Source organism: Lolium rigidum, chromosome 1 (genome assembly GCF_022539505.1).
Source record: "Lolium rigidum isolate FL_2022 chromosome 1, APGP_CSIRO_Lrig_0.1, whole genome shotgun sequence".
NCBI lineage: Eukaryota > Viridiplantae > Streptophyta > Magnoliopsida > Poales > Poaceae > Lolium > Lolium rigidum.
Window position 1 is genome coordinate 152,671,040 of NC_061508.1, and position 22,308 is coordinate 152,693,347.

Here is a 22,308-nt window from a genome sequence, read left to right on the forward strand (position 1 = left end):
GTCAGTTACAGCACTACTTGCAGGAGAATCAATGCATATCGGCATAGGGTGCTATGTTGGAGGTATTTGAACAAATGCATCTGACAGTTTACCTACCGAGGATAGGACTTCTAGCACCATTAGTGTAGTTCTGGGGAGGTGAAATTGGGTGAGCGAGATAGTGGTTTACTATCCTAGCAAAATGGTCAGTCAGATGAGCTGCAAGTGTTTTTTTTTTTGTTACGTTCACACAACATGATTACAAGCTGGGGTTGTTGAGTGGATTATTTTGTGTAGTACATTTGTGGAGTGCATCTTTCTTACTTGATATTGACCGACAGGTTGCTGCCAAGGCTATCTAGAATTCTAGATGTGGACATGCTAAAAAGATTGGACTATTAACCTTGGGTTGCACCTAAGTTACAGATAGAAACTTCCTTTTCTACCTTTCCTCTGCAGCATACTTAACTACATGAAGTAGACATCGTTGGAAAAACAAAAGAATAACCATGTGTTTCCTTCTGGTTAACCGTATCTGTTGCTGGTCTAGTCCTGAAGGTTGAAGCTCTTTGAATTAATTGTCAAACATGTTGACCTTGGGTGGCACCTAAGTTACAGGTAGATACCTTTTTCTACCTTTCCTCTTGAGGCATACTTAACAAGGTGAAGTAGACATCGCTGGAAAAATAATAACCATGTGTTCCCTTCTGGTTAACCATATGGTCTAGTCCTGAAGCTCTTTGAATTAATTGCCAAGCATGTTATTTTTCACATGCGTTCAGCTTTCTTTGTTTTGTACTCTTGTGCAGCTCTCATATCTTAAATTTGAAGCCGCTCTGTTTGATCTCTTGGAAAGTTTTGGTGTAACTTTTTTTTATTGTAGTGTGCCTTTTGAGACTGAGTATTGTACATTTGTACAATACATACAAATGGTCCTTTCAGCTTATGCCGTTTTCTTATGTTTTGGAAAGCATTGTAATAAGACAGCAAAGTTTTAGTTGTCCACGGTCAAGCAATATACTGGTCAACTTGTGTGTTCTAATGCAGTTCAATGTAATACCTGATTACCTATTGGAAGACTGGATATCATCAATAGCCATGACCTTTCAAAGTGGGCAGCTTTAGACTATAGGTAAGATAAACCATGATCTTTCAAAGTTGGCAGCTTTAGACTGGAGGTGAGATAACCATGATCTTTCAAATTGGTGGAAAATAACAAGCGCTACTGCCTGAAATTATACACCGAACTGGGCTTACTCCCTATTTCATATGAAACCTCTAGTCTTGTTGAAGCAGCGTTGAATCAATTATTTTTCTTGAACATAGTTTTTTAGGTAAATATATTTACTGTTTTGTTCAGTTCCATGTTTTACCATCGTTGGTGTTTATACAGTTCTCATTGAAAGATCGGATGGTCAGAAGCTTCAAAGTTGGACTCCAAAATAATACTGAAAATGCCATCAGTTCAGCCTATCGAGCTTGTTCTTTTGCTCTAATCTTGCTGGAAGGGAAAACTACTACGTATATATTTTCTCGCCTTGTAGTTGTACTCTACCCTTTGAAAGTTGAGTACGGATTACACTGGTCTTGAGACACTTGTACTTCTTTCTTGACATGACCCCTTCCTAAACAGGATATACAATTATACATACGCATGTACAGGTCTTCAGCCGGCCTACCTATATATTTCCCATTTGATATGAGTCTTGAAATGTGCCGGCCTAATTATGAACTCGAGCGAGCTGTTGGTAGTACGTGATGCTACGTGCGATGTATCATCGAAAATGGGTTCCATTTTATACTACATTTTGAATGATTCTTGATGATTAGACACAAATATATGTAGTAGTCAATGTATTCTTGGGGTCTGTCAAAAGAAATGAAAGAAACTAGTGTTAGCGGCGTACCCATCATTTTGCTATCATTGGATGTAGACTCGCTAGGCTAAGAAGAGAAATTGTCATAGCTGAAAACCAAAGCTTATAACACAACTCATGCTCAAAGTCATTCTCCCTTCCTGGATTCCTGCACACCAACTATTTTCTACTAATCCTGAAAGTTGAGGCTTTCCTCAACCATGATGCACCCTTTTTGCCCTTTTCCATCACGCAAGCGGCAGGCACACCGTGATGACACTGCCTTTTGAGCCTTTTTTTTAGCATGACCATCATCACTTAACACGCATGAACCCCCCCTGCTAGTTAGCCAAATCATCCACCAGCCATGCGCATCAATCAACAACAGTAGTAACATATTAACACGGCTCGATCTGAACAGTCAATTAAAGCAACAGGAGCAGCAATTAGCAGCTGCACAAATTGCATTATTACCACATAAAGAAAATCACACATTCAGACGCATATCCTTCCTTCTAAAAAATAATAAAATTAACATGCAGAATCTCTACAGTTCATCGCACATGATAGATCGATCACCTGGATGCCGCCCTGACCTAGTGCCAGTACGGACCCGGATCTCTTCTGAAGGATCGCATGTTCGGTACAGTTCATCACTGCAGTAGTGGGTGGAGCTCAACTTGCAGACTGAGAGAGGTGGTCTGGCTGGCGAATTGGTGATGCTCGAGACAAGATCGACCTCTGTAGATGTCCTCGGCACCTGACAGGTGCTGTGCGGTTCGGAACCCACTCGATCTAGTTGGACAGTTGGTTCAATTTTCACTTGTCTGACTCGGCCGAAGTACTGTGCTGTACAGGAAGAATCGAGCCTTTCTTTTTTTCAAAAAACAGACGGAATGAAACAGTGTCAAAAGGCGATGTATGTTTCGCACATTGAGATCACTGTTTCAACTGACGACTAACACGGACAGAGCAACCTTTTTGGTGGTAGCATATCGCTCCTCTTCCTCTAATGTACATTTCTAGCTCCAAACTCCAAACCTTTCCTATTCTAATAATCCACTTAAAAAGTGCGTCGCGGTCAGATGGACAGTTCAGTGATGCTCTGCAGCGACGGCCGCCAGTGCCGGCCTCTCCCTGCGCCGCCGCCGCCGGTGACGCTCCGGTGCCGGTCTTTCTCCAGCCGCCTCCGTTCCTGAACCAAGAGCGAATAGACAGGTGAGCGGTTGCGACTGCGATATGCATAGGAGAAGGCCGTCAAAGGTGTACTTGTAGTAATTACCTGGTGATCGGTGGGCTGTCTCTGTTCGTCGCTGCCTTCGGTGGCGGCGTCGCCCCTCGGCCTCGGCGGCTGTCGCCGCCGATGTAGCCGCGGCCGCTGCTGCTGCTGCTGCTGCTCGATTACCTCGTCGCAGGCATGCATCTTCTCCTGCCTCCTCGCCTGCACTGCCTTTGTCACCTCTGCAAGAACCAATAGACAGATCGATTAATCTCCATCCACGAATCATACGAGAGGGATCGAAACGGCCAAGAACAGAGGAATCCAGTCCAAGATGGACAGAGGGCACGAACCTTGGGAGGTGATCAGGCGGTAGACCTGGCCAAGAAGAAGCGTGTCCTTGGGCTTGAGGAGCTTCACTTTGGTGATCCTGGCGCCTCCTCCTGCTCCAGCTACGGCGGGGTCGGTCTTGGCGTCACCGCCACCTCCACCACCGGAGACGTGTAGGACGACGAGGGCGACGTAGTGCCCGGGATTCTTCCGCATGACGTCGGCCGCGGTGGCCGGCCAGTAGAGGCGCTCGACCTTGCCATCGCCCGGGTGCTGGATCACCACGGCCGCCGCATCCGCCGCCTGGCAGTTGCCCATTTTCCTCTGGTCACACGGCGGCTTATCGATCCGTTGCTCGTGGCGGCGGGCTGCCCGAGTCCTCCTCCGGACCGTGAGTTGTTGCGTCTGTATTCTGAGTTCTGTGAGAAGGACGGGGCGGGCTGGGGTTATTATATGGAGCCGAGAGGGAGAGGAGCTGGAGCGTAGAGGAGTGTCATTAGCGAGGTGGTTAACGAGGTTTTAATCTGATTCCGGACGTGTAATGTTGGTTGTTGCTAGGCGCTGATAAAGGAAGGAGTCAACTTGTTAATTAGGGGATCTCTGGAGTCTGGACATTGTGCTTGTCCTCTTATCCGGGCATGTCGTGGACGCGCCATATGTCGACGATTTGTGATTTCATATGTGAGAGTACGGGCTCCCTGCAGGCTGCGACCAGTTCTACCAACTGGATTGTAAAGGATCGTTACATGTAAATTTATATTCGGCTTCGAACAGGAAAACGTGTAGCCGTTGTAGATTTGATTGAGGGCAGGTTGTAGGTTTTGTTGGATAAATGTTAGGTAATGGAATATGTCTATGGATTACTCCATATATATGTTTTTAAAACTTTTACCAGAACTGTCAGTGGGTAATACACTCCATAAAAGTTAATCATTGGTATCATATCTAAATAATTCTCGATGCTATAGTTTTTGCAGCATATAATTCATTTGATCGAGTTGATGCCATTTCTTTCGTAAAATAAGTGTGGACCTTAAGAACTAAATGGAGGGAGTAGGGAGATTTCCCAAGCAAGTGTATCTATATACGCTCTAATAATTGGCGAAAATATCACGCACCAACGACAATATGCAACAGGTTCTCGTGGTCACCTGGTGACAAGTAAGAAAAGGAAATGGGATCACTCCATACATATACAAGGGAGGGACAAATCTGAACTTCACCGACCTAATTGGTCAAGCTACACCTAGACAGCTATGAAGATACCACCTACCGGACGACGAAGATATGAGAGATCATAACAAGACTTGTTGTGCATGTTGGAGATATGCCCAAGAGGCAATAATAAAATGGTTATTATATATCTTTATGTTTATGATAAATGTTTGCATACCATGCTATAATTGTATTAACCGAAACATTGTTACATGTGTGTTATGTAAACAACAAGGAGTCCCTAGTAAGCCTCTTGTATAACTAGCTTGTTGATTAATAGATGATCATAATTTCATGATCATGAACATTGGATGTTATTAATAACAAGGTTATGTCATTATATGAATGATGTAATGGACACACCCAATTAAGTGTAGCATATGATCACGTCATTAAGTTCTATTTGCTATAAGCTTTTGATACATAGTTACCTAGTCCTTCGACCATGAAATCATGTAAATCACTTATACCGGAAGGGTACTTTGATTACATCAAACGCCACTGCGTAAATGGGTGGTTATAAAGGTGGGATTAAGTATTCAAAAAGTATGAGTTGAGGCATATGGATCAAGAGTGGGATATTGTCCATCCCGATGACGGATAGATATACTCTGGGCCCTCTCGGTGGAATGTCGTCTAATTAGCTTGCAAGCATATGAATTGTTCATAAGAGATGACATACCACGGTACGAGTAAAGAGTACTTGTCGGAGACGAGGTTGAACGAGGTATAGAGATACCGATGATCAAACCTCGGACAAGTAAAATATCGCGAGACAAAGGGAATTGGTATCGTATGTAAATGGTTCAATCGATCACTAAGTTATCGTTGAATGTGTGGGAGCCATTATGGATCTCCAGATCCCGCTATTGGTTATTGGTCGGAGAGGAGTCTCGACCATGTCTGCATAGTTCACGAACCGTAGGGTGACACACTTAAGATTTGATGTCGTATTAAGTAGATATGGAATATGGAATTGAGTTCGAATGTTTGTTCGGAGTCTCGGATGGGATCCAGATCATCACGAGGAGGTCCGGAATGGTCCGGAGAATAAGATTCATATATAGGAAGTCACTTTCCAAGTTTGGAAAATGATCCGGTGCATTTATGGAAGGCGCTAGAATGTTCTAGAACCTTCCGGAAGAAATCACCATGGAAGGTGGAGTCCCGGTTGGACTCCGCCAACCCAAACCAGCCAACCAAGTGGGAGGGTGGAGTCCATGGTGGACTCCACCTCCTTGGCCGGCCAAAGAAAGGGGGAAGGGGAGAGTCCCTGTCCCTCTAGGTTTTGTCCATAAGGCAGTTTTTCTGTTGGGGTCTTATTCGAATACTTTGGGCAAACCCTTGGGGTTCCACCTATATAATGAGGAGGAGAGGGAGGGGGCTGCCCAAGCCTTGGCCGCACCACCTAGGGCACCCCTGGCCGGCGCCCTAGCCATCCCTCTCTCCAAACCCTAGCACACCTCCCTCCTCCACCTCTCTCCCGTAGTGCTTACGGCGAAGCCCTTCCGGAGATCTCCACCGCCACCGACACCACGCCGTCGTGCTGTCGGGATTCCGAGGAGGGTCTACTACTTCTGCTGCCCGCTGGAACGGGGAGAAGGACGTCGTCATCAACACCGAACGTGTGACCGAGTACGGAGGTGCTGCCCGATTGTGGCACCGTCAAGATCTTCTACGCGCTTTCGAAAGCTGCAAGTGATCGACTACAGCAACAACGAGATCTAATCTCGTAGGCTTTAGAAATCTTCGAGTGTTAGTCTCATGATATTCTCGTTGCTACCATCTTCTAGATTGCATCTTGGCTTGTTATTCGTTCTTGCGGTAGGAAATTTTTTGTTTTCTATGCTACGAATCCCATAAGTGGTATCAGAGCCGTGTCTATGCATAGATTGGTTGCACGAGTAGAACACAATGGTTTTGTGGGCGTTGATGCTTTGTTGTCTTTATTTCGTGTACTTTGCATCTTGTGGGATGGTGGGATGAAGCGGCTCGGGCTAACTTTACATGACCACGTTCATGAGACTTGCTCCACGCTCGACATGCAACTTGTATTGCATAAATGGCTTTGCGGGTGTCTGTCTCTGTGGTGACCCGGCATACCACTGCATGGTGTAGTATGCAAGTCTGATATAACACCAATGAAACACCGTTCCACTAGTATTATATCGCTCAGAGTGGTACAACAGAAACATTTGCGGGTCCAAGGCATGTCTATAGAATTACATACGGACTACGTTACATAAGATCATCACGAGGCTCCTACTTTACAATGAGGTAAATCGCAAATAAACTCCGGAAGAACGACTCGTAGTCTAATCCTATCACGAACTCTATTTGTAGAGTATTTGACTAGCTATAGGGGCTATGAATAGATTCTAGCTAAATAGGAGCTAGGTTTAGGAAGCTAGTTCCCTTCTATGGCTAAACTAGGTTTTCTCCTTGTTGGATGTGGCATCTGACTCCTCTAACATGGTCCTGTTTCTTGAAGTAGTTGTTGACTCTTCGGCCTTAGAGTTGCACTCTAGATCCTCCATCGTTGCCTTCATATCTAAGCAGGGGATTTAAGAGTGGGATGAGTACGAGCATACTCAACAAGTTCATTATAGGAAAGAGGTGTTTGATGCACTAGCTACGGCACTAGACCAGAAAGTCTAATACCAATGCAGGTTTTCATAACCATTTCTTCAAAAGGTTGCTTTTATTCAGAAGAACTATGTCCGTCAGCCTTCACCGGTTTACTAGAACTTCATGGAGCTCCTTTCCGGCCGCGTTCGCAGCTTCCATATCCCGGAACAGGGAGTGACGAGTCACGGTTCTTTACACTCTGCAGAGGTGTGTTGCTTTACCCATAAGAGATCTTAACCTTGGTGCCAACCGAGCTTAAGTTCTCGTCCACACTTCCTTTGGTGTGAGGCCCGGTATAAGGTCTAGCCAATCATGTTCCTCCGCTACCTCGAACACCCACCCTTTGTTGCATACCCCGACCCTGGGTCCTCGCCGGTCCCATTATTCCCACTCACGGGTGGACCCCGACCGCGACAACAGTTTGGGACTCGTTAACCAAACTCCTTCGCCGGTAGCCGCAACCCATCATAGACCGCAATACCGTGGGGACTTAAGGCTTCCCCAGCCCTACCGCTTGTTCTTCGAGCGACAAGTGTCTACGGACTATGCCGTGGGGACTTAAGGCTTCCCCGACCTACCGTTTGCCCCGACGGATACAAGTGTCTACGGTAAAGCGCATCCGTTGATGAACGAGAGGTGGAAACACTTTTGACTACTCCGTCCCACTCCGGATCTTATGGTTAACACGGGTATTACGGCACAAGAATCACTGGACGACATTTGTTGTTAATCCTAGATGGATATTAACCCTTGCAATGGAACCTCCACCATATCAACACAATCCATGGTTCCATTGTATACCTGGGCATGGGAAGCCCGGCCCGAACGGCCCGACCCGACCCGGCCCGAAAATCCCGGGCCGGGCCGGGCTTTTTCTCTCTATCGGGCCGGGCTCGGGCCATCATTCTTCCGCCCGTAATTATATCGGGCCGGGCTCGGGCCACAGAAAAAAGAAAATTACCACTAGATCGGGCCGGGCTGTCGGGCCAGCCCGGAAAAATCGGGCTTTTTCGGGCCGCGGGCCGGGCTCGGGCCAAAATTTGCTGAAAGTTGGTCGGGCCGGGCCGGGCTCGGGCCAAGGATTTCCCGTCGGGCTTTTTTCGGGCCAGCCCGAAGCCCGGCCCGGCCCGAGAAATGCCCAGGAAGATTCCATTGCCAACCACATAGTCATATTCATAGTTATGAAAATAGTGGTTTTGGTTTTTATGCAATAGTGATAAACATAGTACTTTGCAAGTAATTTGGTAAAAATACTCAAATGACATGAGAAAGCGATGAACTTGCCTTTCTTGAATGCAAGATTATGCAGGCAAGGTCTTCGTTACGCAATAACTCCAAATTCTGAAATAGCATCATCGTCCGGTAAGGACGATGTTTAAAAGATTACCAAAGATGCAATAATGCATAAGTATGATAATTAGGTTTGTGGGGGTTCTCTGGTTTTCTATGGTTTCTACTGCTTCTGGAGTAAGTAGTAGATGGATCCCAACAAAGTTGGATTCATTAGCTATTAGGCTTGTATTGTTTATTTAAGCCAAAACATCTTAATTACCAATAGTTGCTATCAAGGTGGTATACCTTGTTGGTGATAGCTGGCTAGGGTTTATAGGTCCTTATAAGCAGGGTTGATGATGATTCTTTATTTACTTCAAAAGAATAACTTTTGAAGAACATACTTCCTAAGTAATAAGAAATATATCAGTTAGGGTTGAGGTTGTCTAGGTTTTGCTATCTGGATCCACTAAGTAAGGAATGATTGACTCCTAAATAGGATGGTTCATAATTATGAAGTATTTGTAGGGTTCAGTGGACTATGGTTATGTAATGATAAATATTGGGCCTAGATGCTATTGGGATTCATCACAATGGTGCGATGCTAAGCATGGATGAATAAGGATGATGGTTTTGTCAGTAGAAGCTAGGGTTTAAACTTGGTTGATCCTACTTGATCAACTAGGTTTAGTGGTATGCATACATGGAATACAAAATTGCTAGTGATAGCGTTCTACATTTTATGTGGACATAGGTATGTCTTTTAGTTGCTAATGATGGCTCTATGATTTGAAATAAAGCACCATGATCACCTGTTCTAACCTTGGGTTTAGGTTAGAAGCAAATTAGGGTTCACATGTAATAATGGAACTAGGGTTCCTAATTAATTTTGGGTTTTAGGAGTCACATGAAATGATAGGGTTATAATATCATTCCATGTGGAATTTAGGGTTTGTTATTAACAATTTAATTCTATGATTAATAACTTCATGTTAAAGTTGAAGTTATTAATAACTTTGAAATAAAATTAATATTCAATTTGGCTTTTTATTATTTTTAAATAATTTACTAATTAGGGTAATTATTAATTAGGGTTTAAATTTCTCTAATAATGATTTAATAGGATAGCAAATAAAGAAAATTAGTTTTCATGTTTTCTTTATTTGCTTACTGGTTTTATTTAATTTATAAATGGTTTCTTAATTTCTGAATTTTTTAATTGTATTTAGAATTAAAATTAAAGGCTTAAATAACAAGTATTAAATAATTGAATTTTAATTACAAATAAAAATTTCATATTATATTTTTATTGGATAGAGTTTGCTTTTCTAAGAATTTTGATATCTTATTTTCATTTTTCTGAGTTATTATGAATTTTATGAATTCATTTGAAGTTTCGGAAAAATGGGATTTAAATTAAAACAAGGAAATGACTAAATGTACCCGGTGACTCTACCCACACAGTCACTGACTGGTGGGGCTAAGCCACGCTGGCTGCCACATGGTGCCGATGTGGCAACCATGAGCTCTGCCGGCGGCCAGTGGTGGATGGCGCCGGCGATACAGGGTTCCCGCGGGGATGTGCGTAGGCTCAAATGAACGAGGGCGTCAAGACGAATTGATTGGTGGTGGCGCCGCTCCGATTTGGTCACCGGAGCGTGCCCGGCGACGAGGTGCTGCGGCGGCACATACGGGCTAGCGACGCGGGGGCTCTACGGCATGCAATCGAGCTCAGCGATCATGCTAGGGAGATCAGTAGCTCACCAGGAGCATGATGCGCGTGACGGCGTGGTCGGAGATGGCTTGGTTCGCAGATTGAGCCACCACCGGCGTCGGAGAAGACGGCCAGGCGTGGTCGCTGGCGGGAGCTTCGGCTCGATTCCTCGCGCACAGAGACCATGTCGAGGACGGCGGTTCCGATGGTGGTCACGGTGAGGCACGGGGATGTCCCAGCCGACGGCGATGGCCGGAGGACGTACGGGTTAGGGTTTCCATTTGGGACAGAATTTGAGCAGAGCAGGGGAAATAGAAGGGCTCATGCGCGCTTTATATCTTCTCGGCCGTGCGCTGGCGGTCAGCATCGGCGGCGACGACGCGGGACGTGGAGCTGACCGGCGCCGTGGCGCTCTCCCGTGGCGCAGAGATGAAGGAGACGAAGACGCTCTCGTCCCCTTCGTGTTTATCTGGAGTGAAGGGGTACGGGCCAGTGTTGGGCTGTGGTTTGGGGCTGGGCCTTGGGCTGCCCTGGGCTGCCACGGCCAGGCTGCTGCTGGGCTGCGTGCCAGGTAAGGTCCAGGTGAGTTTTTCCCTCTTCTTCTTCTTTTCGTTTTATTTTCTCGTTTTCAATTCGGTTTTTTATAATTCAAATTTGAATCTTCTTATTTTGCAGGTGTTAAACAATTGGAATTTCATCGCGTATCTAGTGCAATGACTATTACACCACTCTCCCAATTGAGGAAAGTATTTTATAGTTGATTAAATTTTACATATGTGGGCTTATTCAATATAGCAATTTAAACATGAGTTTGTATTCTTATTTTAATTTCTTTTTCTATATGAATCAAATCTATTTGGAATTAATAGGGTTGATAATTTCTACTCTAAGTGTTTTAGAATTTATCATTAGAGTTTGAGCTCTTAATTGAGGATTTAGTTCCCTGCATATGATTTTATGTGATCCTCTATTTATTAAGATCTTGTAATTTTGATTATCACTCTATGTCAAGGTTAGCACTAGTATTATATCTTAATAGTACTTTGAATTACCTAGAGTAGACATTACTCTCCTCATGGTTGGACTTTGGTTATAAAGGTAAGTGGTTGTAAATCCCACTTATGGTTCTAATTATTTTATATAGCACAAGGTTAATCTTAGGTTCATAATTGAAAACTAAGATATAGTTTGTGAGCAATTTCTAAGGTTCTAATGAGATTCACCTAATGGCAATTGGTTTGAATCTCATCTATGGCTCTGGTTTGTATTATGATCACCATAGTGATACATAAACTAGGGTTGAGGTTTAATTCTAGGTTGTGAGATGAGATGACACCATATTGCATGTGCTAGGGTTAATCTCCCCTGATCATGATAAGGTGGTGGCTTAATTAACATTTTATGTTCTCCTTTAGTTACAAAGATATTGAGAATTGGTTTTATCTTCTACCAATTAACTTCTATTACTATCCTCAATTTATCATTAAAGTAACTAAAGTTGTTATAGTTCTTTTTATAGTTAACTTTGGTCACATGGATGGATGGTTTCTCACCATATTAAATATGGAGTTTTACTCTAAGGTTTTCTTAGGTTCTTCATTTTATGAATTATAGATATGGTAGGATTCTACTTATGAGCACCAAATGGTTCACAAGTAAAAGATAAGATATAAATCTAGGGTTGCTTACTAGTTATATTCCTATAATTTCAGGTGGGAATGAAATCTACTTATTCTAGTAGGGTTTAACTTATCCTCACATACTTCAAGAGCATGATCATGGTTAGACATGATCCACTTGTTCTTGATATCTTTACCTCAAGTTCTTAGGGTTTATGATCATCACTCAATTTATAATGATCAAGGTTTGGCTTCCTAAATTATTTCTAATGGAATGGGTTCTCACTTCCATGATCAAGCATTGTCTTGATCAACTAGGATATATCACTTCTATTTTACTTTCTAGGATGGTCATGGTCATGGTTGTCTCAATAGTTTAATATCCCAGGGAAATGCCTGAGATATTTACTTAAATTTCCCTCAAGAACTGATGGTTTAACCATTTGGATATTTGAATAGATAGAACTAGGATTAGTATGGATGGTCTCTCTCATTTGGGAAGGACTTCAATGCTAACCTAATATTAGGCTCCATAGAGGTTGATGTGATCATCAAGATCTATGTTTAACATTAATGGTTATCTCTCTCTAGGGTTGTCTTGAAGATGATGATTTGAATACTTGGATGTATATCCAAGGTTTAACTCAAGTTTTGTTATTGCTTCTTCAATAATTACAATAGAACTCTCACCTCTCTAGGTTTGATGTAAAACTATTTGGAATAGGGAAGAATATATATTTCTTAAGTTGAATCTCCTTGTATTGTTTCCAAGGTTACATTAGAATGGATATCATAGGGTTTATGATAAGTGCACGGATTAGTTTAAGACATGGAGAAGATAAGTGAATAATAGTTTCTCCAATTATTGTTACTTGATTTCCAAATAGATTGATGTTCATAGGTTATGGCAAGGAGTTCAATGTTATGATCTTTAATAAGATCCAGTAATTGTTCCTTGATTCATATGTTCTTGTGTTGGTTTTAATTCCATTTGATCTAACCCCTTAGATCAAATCATCTCTACCCAAAACAAGGTTTTAGTAAAGTCACATTGAGGCTTATAGCGCTTGACTTGATGAGCTACTTCAATTCCACCAAGGTCAAGTGAAACTTCAGTTACTGTGACTATTTTACTTTAAAGGGCGAAAATTTTCCTAGATTTTCTATGCATGAATGCAATGCACACATCTGTTTACTCTATTTTTGTAACCCCAATACCTAGGATATTACAGTCTCTACCCCTTAAACTAAACTTCGTCCTCGAAGTTTGATTTATCTCACGTTTCAGAATGTAGCTCTGACTTGTGCAGACTACGACTTCTCTTGAACTCTGTGGTGATCTCACTAGATATAATTGAATATATCCCTTGTCCAGTTTCTTCCTGGAATCCATTAGTGTCTGTCTCTGAACCATGGTTCTTACTTTGATTCTTTGATTTCTTCCAACTCTATAAGCTTGTTTCCTTTCTCATTGAAGATTCAATGATTGAGACTTCTTCTGGTGCTGCTGGTCTTATTTGAAGGCTAGTTTGATAATAAACTTCTAATTGCTAATTAGGTCTTTGTTTTCCCTTACTACCAAAAGTGCAATAATGGTATGATACGTCTCCGACGTATCGATAATTTCTTGTGTTCTATGTCACATTATTGATGATATCTACATGTTATATGCACATTTTATGTCATATTTATGCATTTTCTGGAACTAACCTATTGACGAGATGCCGAAGGGCCGCTCTCTGTTTTCTGCTGTTTTTGGTTCCGGAAATCCTAGTAAGGAAATATTCTCGGAATCGGACGAAATCAAGACCCAGCATCCTATTTTTCCACGAAGCTTCCAGAACACCCGAGAGTCGCCAGAGGGGGGCCACAGGGCCCCCAGATGATAGGGTGGCGCGGCCTGGGCCCTGGCCGCGCCAGCCTATGGTGTCGCCGCCTCGTTGACCCTCCGACTCCGCCTCTTCGCCTATTTAAAGGTCCCTGACCTAAAACCTCGATACGAAAAAGCCACGGTACGAGAAACCTTCCAGAGCCGCCGCCATCGCGAAGCCAAGATCTGGGGGACAGGAGTCTCTGTCCCGGCACGCCGCCGAGGCGGGGAAGTGCCCCCGGAAGGCTCCCCCATCGACACCACCGCCATCTCCATCAACGCTGCTGTCTCCCATGAGGAGGGAGTAGTTCTCCATCGAGGTTCGGGGCTGTACCGGTAGCTATGTGGTTCATCTCTCTCCTATGTGCTTCAATACAATAATCTCATGAGCTGCCTTACATGATTGAGATTCATATGATGATGCTTGTAATCTAGATGTCATTATGCTAGTCAAGTGAGTTTTACTTATGTGATCTCCGGAGACTCCTTGTCCCACGTGTGTAAAGGTGACAGAGTGTGCACCGTGTGGGTCTCTTAGGCTATATTTCACGAATACTTATTCACCGTTATGAATGGCATAGTGAAGCGCTTATTTATATCTCTTTATGATTGCAATGTGTTTTGTATCACAATTTATCTATGTGCTACTCTAGTGATGTTATTAAAGTAGTTTTATTCCTCCCGCACGGTGTAATGGTGACAAGTGTGTGCATCCGTGTTAGTACTTGGCGTAGGCTATGATTATGATCTCTTGTAGATTATGAAGTTAACTATTGCTATGATGGTATTGATGTGATCTATTCCTCCTACATAGTGTGAAGGTGACAGTAGTGCATGCTCGTGTTAGTACTTGGTTTAGTCGTGTTGATCTTTCATGCACTCTAAGGTTATTTAAATATGAACATTGAATTGTGGAGCTTGTTAACTCCGGCATTGAGGGTTCGTGTAATCCTACACAATGGTGTTCATCATCCAACAAAAGAGTGTAGAGTATGCATCTATCTATTCTGTTATGTGATCAAAGTTGAGAGTGTCCACTAGTGAAAGTCTAATCCCTAGGCCTTGTTCCTAAATATCGCTATCGCTGCTTGTTTACTTGTTTTACTTGCGTTACTATCGCTACCATATTACCACCATCAACTGCACGCCGAGCAAGCTATTTTCTCGGCGCCGTTACTACTGCTCATATTCATTCATACCACCCGTATTTCACTATCTCTTCGCCGAACTAGTGCACCTATTAGGTGTGTTGGGGATACAAGAGACTTCTTGCTTTGTGGTTGCAGGGTTGCATGAGAGGGATATCTTTGACCTCTTCCTCCCTGAGTTCGATAAACCTTGGGTGATCCACTTAAGGGAAACTTGCTGCTGTTCTACAAACCTCTGCTGTTGGAGGCCCAACACTGTCTACAAGAATAGAAGCTCCCGTAGACATCATGGTACTTAGTAAGGTACTTACCATGGAAATGATTTTGACGGTTTCTTTTACTAAGAAGGTTAGACTCATTTAGCCTATCCAATCATGGTTTATAGTTGATACCTCTAACTAATTTGGTTATTTAAGTTCCATGAAAGGAATCATTCTATTAGTCTGTGGTTCTGGTATGGTCTATTTCCTTCGGTCTTTGGCCTTCTTGAGCTGTATTTGGTCTATGGTATTTTCTTCGTCCAACTTCTTTATGCTTAACTTACTTGAGCTTCCGTACTTCTGAGTAAATACTACTCACTTTCTCAAGTTATAGTCCACTTCTTACTTCCTCGAGGTATGAACCTCGGCTTCTGGTCCGACATCCTTCGAAAGTAGTGTTCAACAATGTTATGAAAATAAGATCGAACTTCCTCTCAGTTCAGACCTTCTGCTTCTATATAGCTTAAAGTATTGAGTTACTGTACATCCAACTCAATCTTTACTCTACCCCTTAGAGTTTGCTTAAGGTCTTCAACTCCTTTTCTTCCAACTATTGGACTTATGATTAGAATATTGGTATAGGTCTTGTTTATAATTTATATTCCTCGAAGGTTTTGCGAAGAACTTTGTGGTGTATCCACTCAGTTGTGGACATCCAATGTGAATCCTTTGACTAAATGTTTATAGATCTAGCTATTTGGCTGACAAGATTTTTATTTGTTCACATACTTTTGTTACAACTAATTAAATCGTGGTCTATTTGTAATACCAACTGATACCGACTTGTGGTTATTATACCAACTGTGGCTATTTGATATCTAAAATGGATTCTATTATAGGTTCCGATCAACTGGACGAGACATCTTCTACTTTATCTCGCAGTATTGATATTATACCAATTGTGGTCTTCGATATCGACTATGGTCTTCTTATGTCCGCTATGATTTCATATATCACCTTCCTTTATTCAAGGTTTATTTTGCAAGAAAACCACTAGCTGACACTATGATTATAGTATCCTAAGTGATTTCCCATGCATTCCCTCTTCTATGTTGACTATGGATCTGCTTCAGCTTCACCATAATTACCATATTTCTTACCTTCATGCTTCTCATGTACTAAAGTACTCCTCTGTTGAGGTAAAGCATGAATGTTGATTAGCACTTCCTTCAGAGTATTGTGGTTGCTTCCCACAACTTTGTTTCCTTTATCTGATGAACCTTCATCTTGTCTTCAAAATATACAGAATTCGTCACTTCCTCACACGAATACCATTACCCTCTAGATCTATAGCTTTAAGTAAGAACTTGATATAGCAACATGCATTTGCATACCAAAGTCAAACTTCATGTATGGGTATAGTCAAACAATGAAAATCCAATAAAATCCAAGAAGATTCAGCTTTGTGCATATAATACACACCATCATAAGCCTGAATAAAATAGTTGAGTAAGACATCTCTAAACATCAGGCTCTGATGTGTAGTATATAACACCACATAATATAGGTTTATATCGTGATACTTAGCACGAATATAGGGAATTATACTATTTGTCTCAACCTTTACCTTAATTGCACATTTGCAATGAGATAAACTTGAAACAAAAGTGGTCTAGGATAGTTAAGGTTAACCTAATTTTCTTTGGAAGTACTACTTAACTTCCATTATTTTGAGGACTACTTCAATGATATGTTTGGTTCTAACATCACTATTCTAGACACATAACTATTGGAATATAGCTCCTATACTTCCAAGTTATTGTATCGTAAGGCTATGGTCCTAATGTTCTTGACACAGTTCCCATGGTTTTTGGAACATAATTCTTGCACTATTGTTTAGCACTTGGCTTCTTATTGTACTCCTCCAAAATACTTATAATGTTCTATTCCATCACATAATGATTCTCAGGTGAATCATATATGAGTAACAACTCTACCATGTAAGTACTCATATTTTATTCATATCTCTCTTTCTTATCTCCCATGATTGACTCATCATGGTCTATACTACCTCATATGACTCATAGTTATCACTTACTATCAATTGTTTCACACGTTTAGATAATTTTACTTACTCATTAGTTATCTGGGTCTACATCTTCTATTAGGATATCTTAATTATCTTCATCACTTGATATTAATCCTATTACAGGTCTGGATAATTTTATTTAATCATAACCTGTGTTGGTACACATCTTCCAATAGGATATCTTCCTTATGGTTGTATCCTCTCTTTGGACTACCATGTATAGTATACCAACTGTGATCTACTCATCTATTTTTTAGGAACTTACTTGTTTACTACATGTTTGGGATTAACTAACTAACTTTACTTTATCTCGGTAAGTTAGGTAAGAAATGTTGACTCAAGTGTGTCAGGATTATTCTCAAGTGAATATCCATCTCAAGTCATAAGAATTTATTTGGTTTACCTAGGACAACTTCCTATAGACACTACCAATCCTATAGGTCTCCTTTAAAGGTTTTTAATCCTAGGGTCAAAGCATTTGCTCTGATACCAACTGTGGTGACCCGGCATACCACTGCATGGTGTAGTATGCAATTCTGATATAACACCAATGAAACACCGTTCCACTAGTATTATATCGCTCGAGTGGTACAACGAAACATTTGCGGGTCCAAGGCATGTCTATAGAATTACATACGGACTCGTTACATAAGATCATCACAGACCTCCTACTTTACAATGAGGTAAATCTGCAAATAAACTCCAGAAGAACGACTCGTAGTCTAATCCTATCACGAACTCTATTTGTAGAGTATTTGACTAGCTATAGGGGCTATGAATAGATTCTAGCTAAATAGGAGCTAGGTTTAGGAAGCTAGTTCCCTTCTATGGCTAAACTAGGTTTTCTCCTTGTTGGATGTGGCATCTGACTCCTCTGACATGGTCCTGTTTCTTGAAGTAGTTGTTGACTCCTCGGCCTTAGAGTTGCACTGTAGATCCTCCATCGTTGCCTTCATATCTAAGCAGGGGATTTAAGAGTGGGATGAGTACGAGCGTACTCAACAAGTTCATTATAGGAAAGAGGTGTTTGATGCACTAGCTACGGCACTAGACCAGAAAGTCTAATACCAATGCAGGTTTTCATAACCATTTCTTCAAAAGGTTGCTTTTATTCGGAAGAACTATGTCCGTCAGCCTTCACCGGTTTACTAGAACTTCATGGAGCTCCTTTCCGGCCGCGTTCGCAGTTCCATATCCCGGAACGAGGGAGTGACAGGTCACGGTTCTTTACACTCGCAGAGGTGTGTTGCTTTACCCATAAGAGATCTTAACCTTGGTGCCAACCGAGCTTAAGTTCTCTTCCACACTTCCTTTGGTGTGAGGCCCGGTATAAGGTCTAGCCAATCATGTTCCTCCGCTACCTCGAACACCCACCCTTTGTTGCATACCCCGACCCTGGGTCCTCGCCGGTCCCATTATTCCCACTCACGGGTGGACCCCGACCACGACAACAGTTTGGGACTCGTTAACCAAACTCCTTCGCCGTAGCTGCAACCCATCATAGATCGCAATACCGTGGGGACTTAAGGCTTCCCAGACCTACCGCTTGTTCTTCGAGCGACAAGTGTCTACGGACTATGCCGTGGGGACTTAAGGCTTCCCCAGCCTACCGCTTGCCCTGACAGATACAAGTGTCTACGGTAAAGCGCATCCGTTGATGAACGAGAGGTGGAAACACTTTTGACTACTCCGTCCCACTCCGGATCTTATGGTTAACACGGGTATTACGACACAAGAATCACTGGACGACATTTTTGTTAATCCTAGATGGATATTAACCCTTGCAATGGAACCTCCACCATATCAACACAATCCATGGTTCCATTGCCAACCACATAGTCATATTCATAGTTATGAAAGTAGTGGTTTTGGTTTTTATGCAATAGTGATAAACATAGTACTTTGCAAGTAATTTGGTAAAAATACTCAAATGACATGAGAAAGCGATGAACTTGCCTTTCTTGAATGCAAGATTATGCAGGCAAGGTCTTCGTTACGCAATAACTCCAAATTCTGAAATAGCATCATCGTCCGGTAAGGACGATGTTTAAAAGATTACCAAGGATGCAATAATGCATAAGTATTAGATGCAATCGTTCTAAACGTGACCTAACCCCGATGATTTAGGATTAGTGAGTAGCAGTGATCAGTTCGTGGTGTGTTGCACTTTTAGAGTGATTCACAAACAAGGTTCTTATTAGGTTCTTGTTGTATTAGAATCATAAGCAAGTGAGAACATGCATAGTAACAATCATACACATCAAGGAATTGTAGTTGTATAATAAGTAAAGAGCAGTTGTCAATTTTAATACTATGTGGCATGGTTAATGATTACTTGTTATATTCTTCAAAAGAATAACTTTTGAAGAACATGTTCTTTAATGAGGAACAAATATGATAATTAGGTTTGTGGGGGTTCTCTGGTTTTCTATGGTTTCCACTGCTTCTGGAGTAAGTAGTAGATGGATCCCAACAAAGTTGGATTCATTAGCTATTAGGCTTGTATTGTTTATTTAAGCCAAAACATCTTAATTACCAATAGTTGCTATCAAGGTGGTATACCTTGTTGGTGATAGCTGGCTAGGGTTTATAGGTCCTTATAAGCGGTGGTTGATGATGATTCTTTATTTACTTCAAAAGAATAACTTTTGAAGAACATACTTCCTAAGTAATAAGAAATATATCAGTTAGGGTTGAGGTTGTCTAGGTTTTGCTACTGGATCCACTAAGTAAGGAATGATTGACTCCTAAATAGGATGGTTCATAATTATGAAGTATTTGTAGGGTTCAGTGGACTATGGTTATGTAATGATAAATATTGGGCCTAGATGCTATTGGGATTCATCACAATGGTGTGATGCTAAGCATGGATGAATAAGGATGATGGTTTTGTCAGTAGAAGCTAGGGTTTGAACTTGGTTGATCCTACTTGATCAACTAGGTTTAGTGGTATGCATACATGGAATACAAAATTGCTAGTGATAGCGTTCTACATTTTATGTGGACATAGGTATGTCTTTTAGTTGCTAATGATGGCTCTATGATTTGAAATAAAGTACCATGATCACCTGTTCTAACCTTGGGTTTAGGTTAGAAGCAAATTATGGTTCACATGTAATAATGGAACTAGGGTTCCTAATTAATTTAGGGTTTTAGGAGTCACATGAAATGATAGGGTTATAATATCATTCCATGTGGAATTTAGGGTTTGTTATTAACAATTTAATTCTATGATTAATAACTTCATGTTAAAGTTGAAGTTATTAATAACTTTGAAATAAAATTAGTATTCAATTTGGCTTTTTATTATTTTTAAATAATTTACTAATTAGGGTAATTATTAATTAGGGTTTAAATTTCTCTAATAATGATTTAATAGGATAGCAAATAAAGAATATTAGTTTTCATGTTTTCTTTATTTGCTTGCTGGTTTTATTTAATTTATAAATGGTTTCTTAATTTCTGAATTTTTTAATTGCATTTCGAATTAAAATTAAAGGCTTAAATAATAAGTATTAAATAATTGAATTTTTATTACAAATAAAAATTTCATATTATATTTTTATTGGATAGAGTTTGCTTTTCTAAGAATTTTGATATCTTATTTTCATTTTTCTGAGTTATTATGAATTTTATGAATTAATTTGAAGTTTCTCGAAAAATGGGATTTAAATTAAAACAAGGAAATGACTAAATGTACCCGGTGACTCTACCCACACAGTCACTGACTGGTGGGGCTAAGCCACTGCCACATGGTGCCGATGTGGCAACCATGAGCTCTGCCGGCGGCCAGTGGTGGATGGCGCCGGCGATACAGGGTTCCCGCGGGGATGTGCGTAGGCTCAAATGAACGAGGGCGTCAAGACGAATTGATTGGTGGTGGCGCCGCTCCGATTTGGTCACCGGAGCGTGCCCGGCGACGAGGTGCTGCGGCGACACATACGGGCTAGCGACGCGGGGGGCTCTACGGCATGCAATCGAGCTCAGCGATCATGCTAGGGAGATCAGTAGCTCACCAGGAGCATGATGCGCGTGACGGCGTGGTCGGAGATGGCTTGGTTCGCCAGATTGAGCCACCACCGGCGTCGGAGAAGACGGCCAGGCGTGGTCGCTGGCGGGAGCTTCGGCTCGATTCCTCACGCACAGAGACCATGTCGAGGACGGCGGTTCCGATGGTGGTCACGGCGAGGCACGGGGATGTCCCGGCCGACGGCGATGGCCGGAGGCCGTACGGGTTAGGGTTTCCATTTGGGACAGAATTTGAGCAGAGGAGGGGCAATAGAAGGGCTCCTGCGCGCTTTATATCTTCTCGGCCGTGCGCTGGCGGTCAGCATCGGCGGCGACGACGCGGGACGTGGAGCTGACCGGCGCCGTGGCGCTCTCCCGTGGCGCAGAGATGAAGGAGACGAAGACGCTCTCGTCCCATTCGTGTTTATCTGGAGCGAAGGGGTACGGGCCAGTGTTGGGCTGTGGTTTGGGGCTGGGCCTTGGGCTGCCCTGGGCTGCCACGGCCAGGCTGCTGCTGGGCTGCGTGCCAGGTAAGGTCCAGGTGAGTTTTTCCCTCTTCTCTTATTTTTATGTTTTATTTTCTGTTTTCAATTCTGGTTTTTTATAATTCAAATTTGAATCTTCTTATTTTGCAGGTGTTAAACAATTGGAATTTACTGCGTATCTAGTGCAATGACTATTACACCACTCTCCCAATTGAGGAAAGTATTTTATAGTTGATTAAATTTTACATATGTGGGCTTATTCAATATAGCAATTTAAACATGAGTTTGTATTCTTATTTTAATTTCTTTTTCTATATGAATCAAATCTATTTGGAATTAATAGGGTTGATAATTTCTACTCTAAGTGTTTTAGAATTTATCATTAGAGTTTGAGCTCTTAATTGAGGATTTAGTTCCCTGCATATGATTTTATGTGATCCTCTATTTATTAAGATCTTGTAATTTTGATTATCACTCTATGTCAAGGTTATCACTAGTATTATATCTTAATAGTACTTTGAATTACCTAGAGTAGACATTACTCTCCTCATGGTTGGACTTTGGTTATAAAGGTAAGTGGTTGTAAATCCCACTTATGGTTCTAATTATTTTATATAGCACAAGGTTAATCTTAGGTTCATAATTGAAAACTAAGATATAGTTTGTGAGCAATTTC

The 22,308-nt window shown here is 41.8% G+C and overlaps 1 protein-coding gene across 1 annotated transcript; it reads right to left on the minus strand.

Moving 5' to 3' along the window:
- Positions 1–2,646: 2,646 nt before the first annotated feature.
- LOC124682598 lies at positions 2,647–3,702 on the minus strand. Its single transcript, XM_047217253.1, has 3 exons — positions 3,408–3,702; positions 3,118–3,296; positions 2,647–3,030 (listed from the first exon to the last, which is right to left on the minus strand). The coding sequence occupies exons 1-3, from the start codon at positions 3,700–3,702 to the stop codon at positions 2,917–2,919; spliced, it is 588 nt and encodes a 195-aa protein (XP_047073209.1). The 3' UTR covers positions 2,647–2,916.
- Positions 3,703–22,308: the final 18,606 nt, after the last annotated feature.

Bases quoted from the DNA above. Each gene is read 5' to 3' on its own strand.
- LOC124682598 (XM_047217253.1), bottom strand. From the start codon at position 3,702: ATGGGCAACTGCCAGGCGGCGGATGCGGCGGCCGTGGTGATCCAGCAC. The intron at 3,297-3,407 runs GTTCGTGCCCTC...TGGTTCTTGCAG, and splicing joins CCGCCTGATCACCTCCCAAG to AGGTGACAAAGGCAGTGCAG. The intron at 3,031-3,117 runs GTAATTACTACA...CTCTTGGTTCAG, and splicing joins GACAGCCCACCGATCACCAG to GAACGGAGGCGGCTGGAGAA.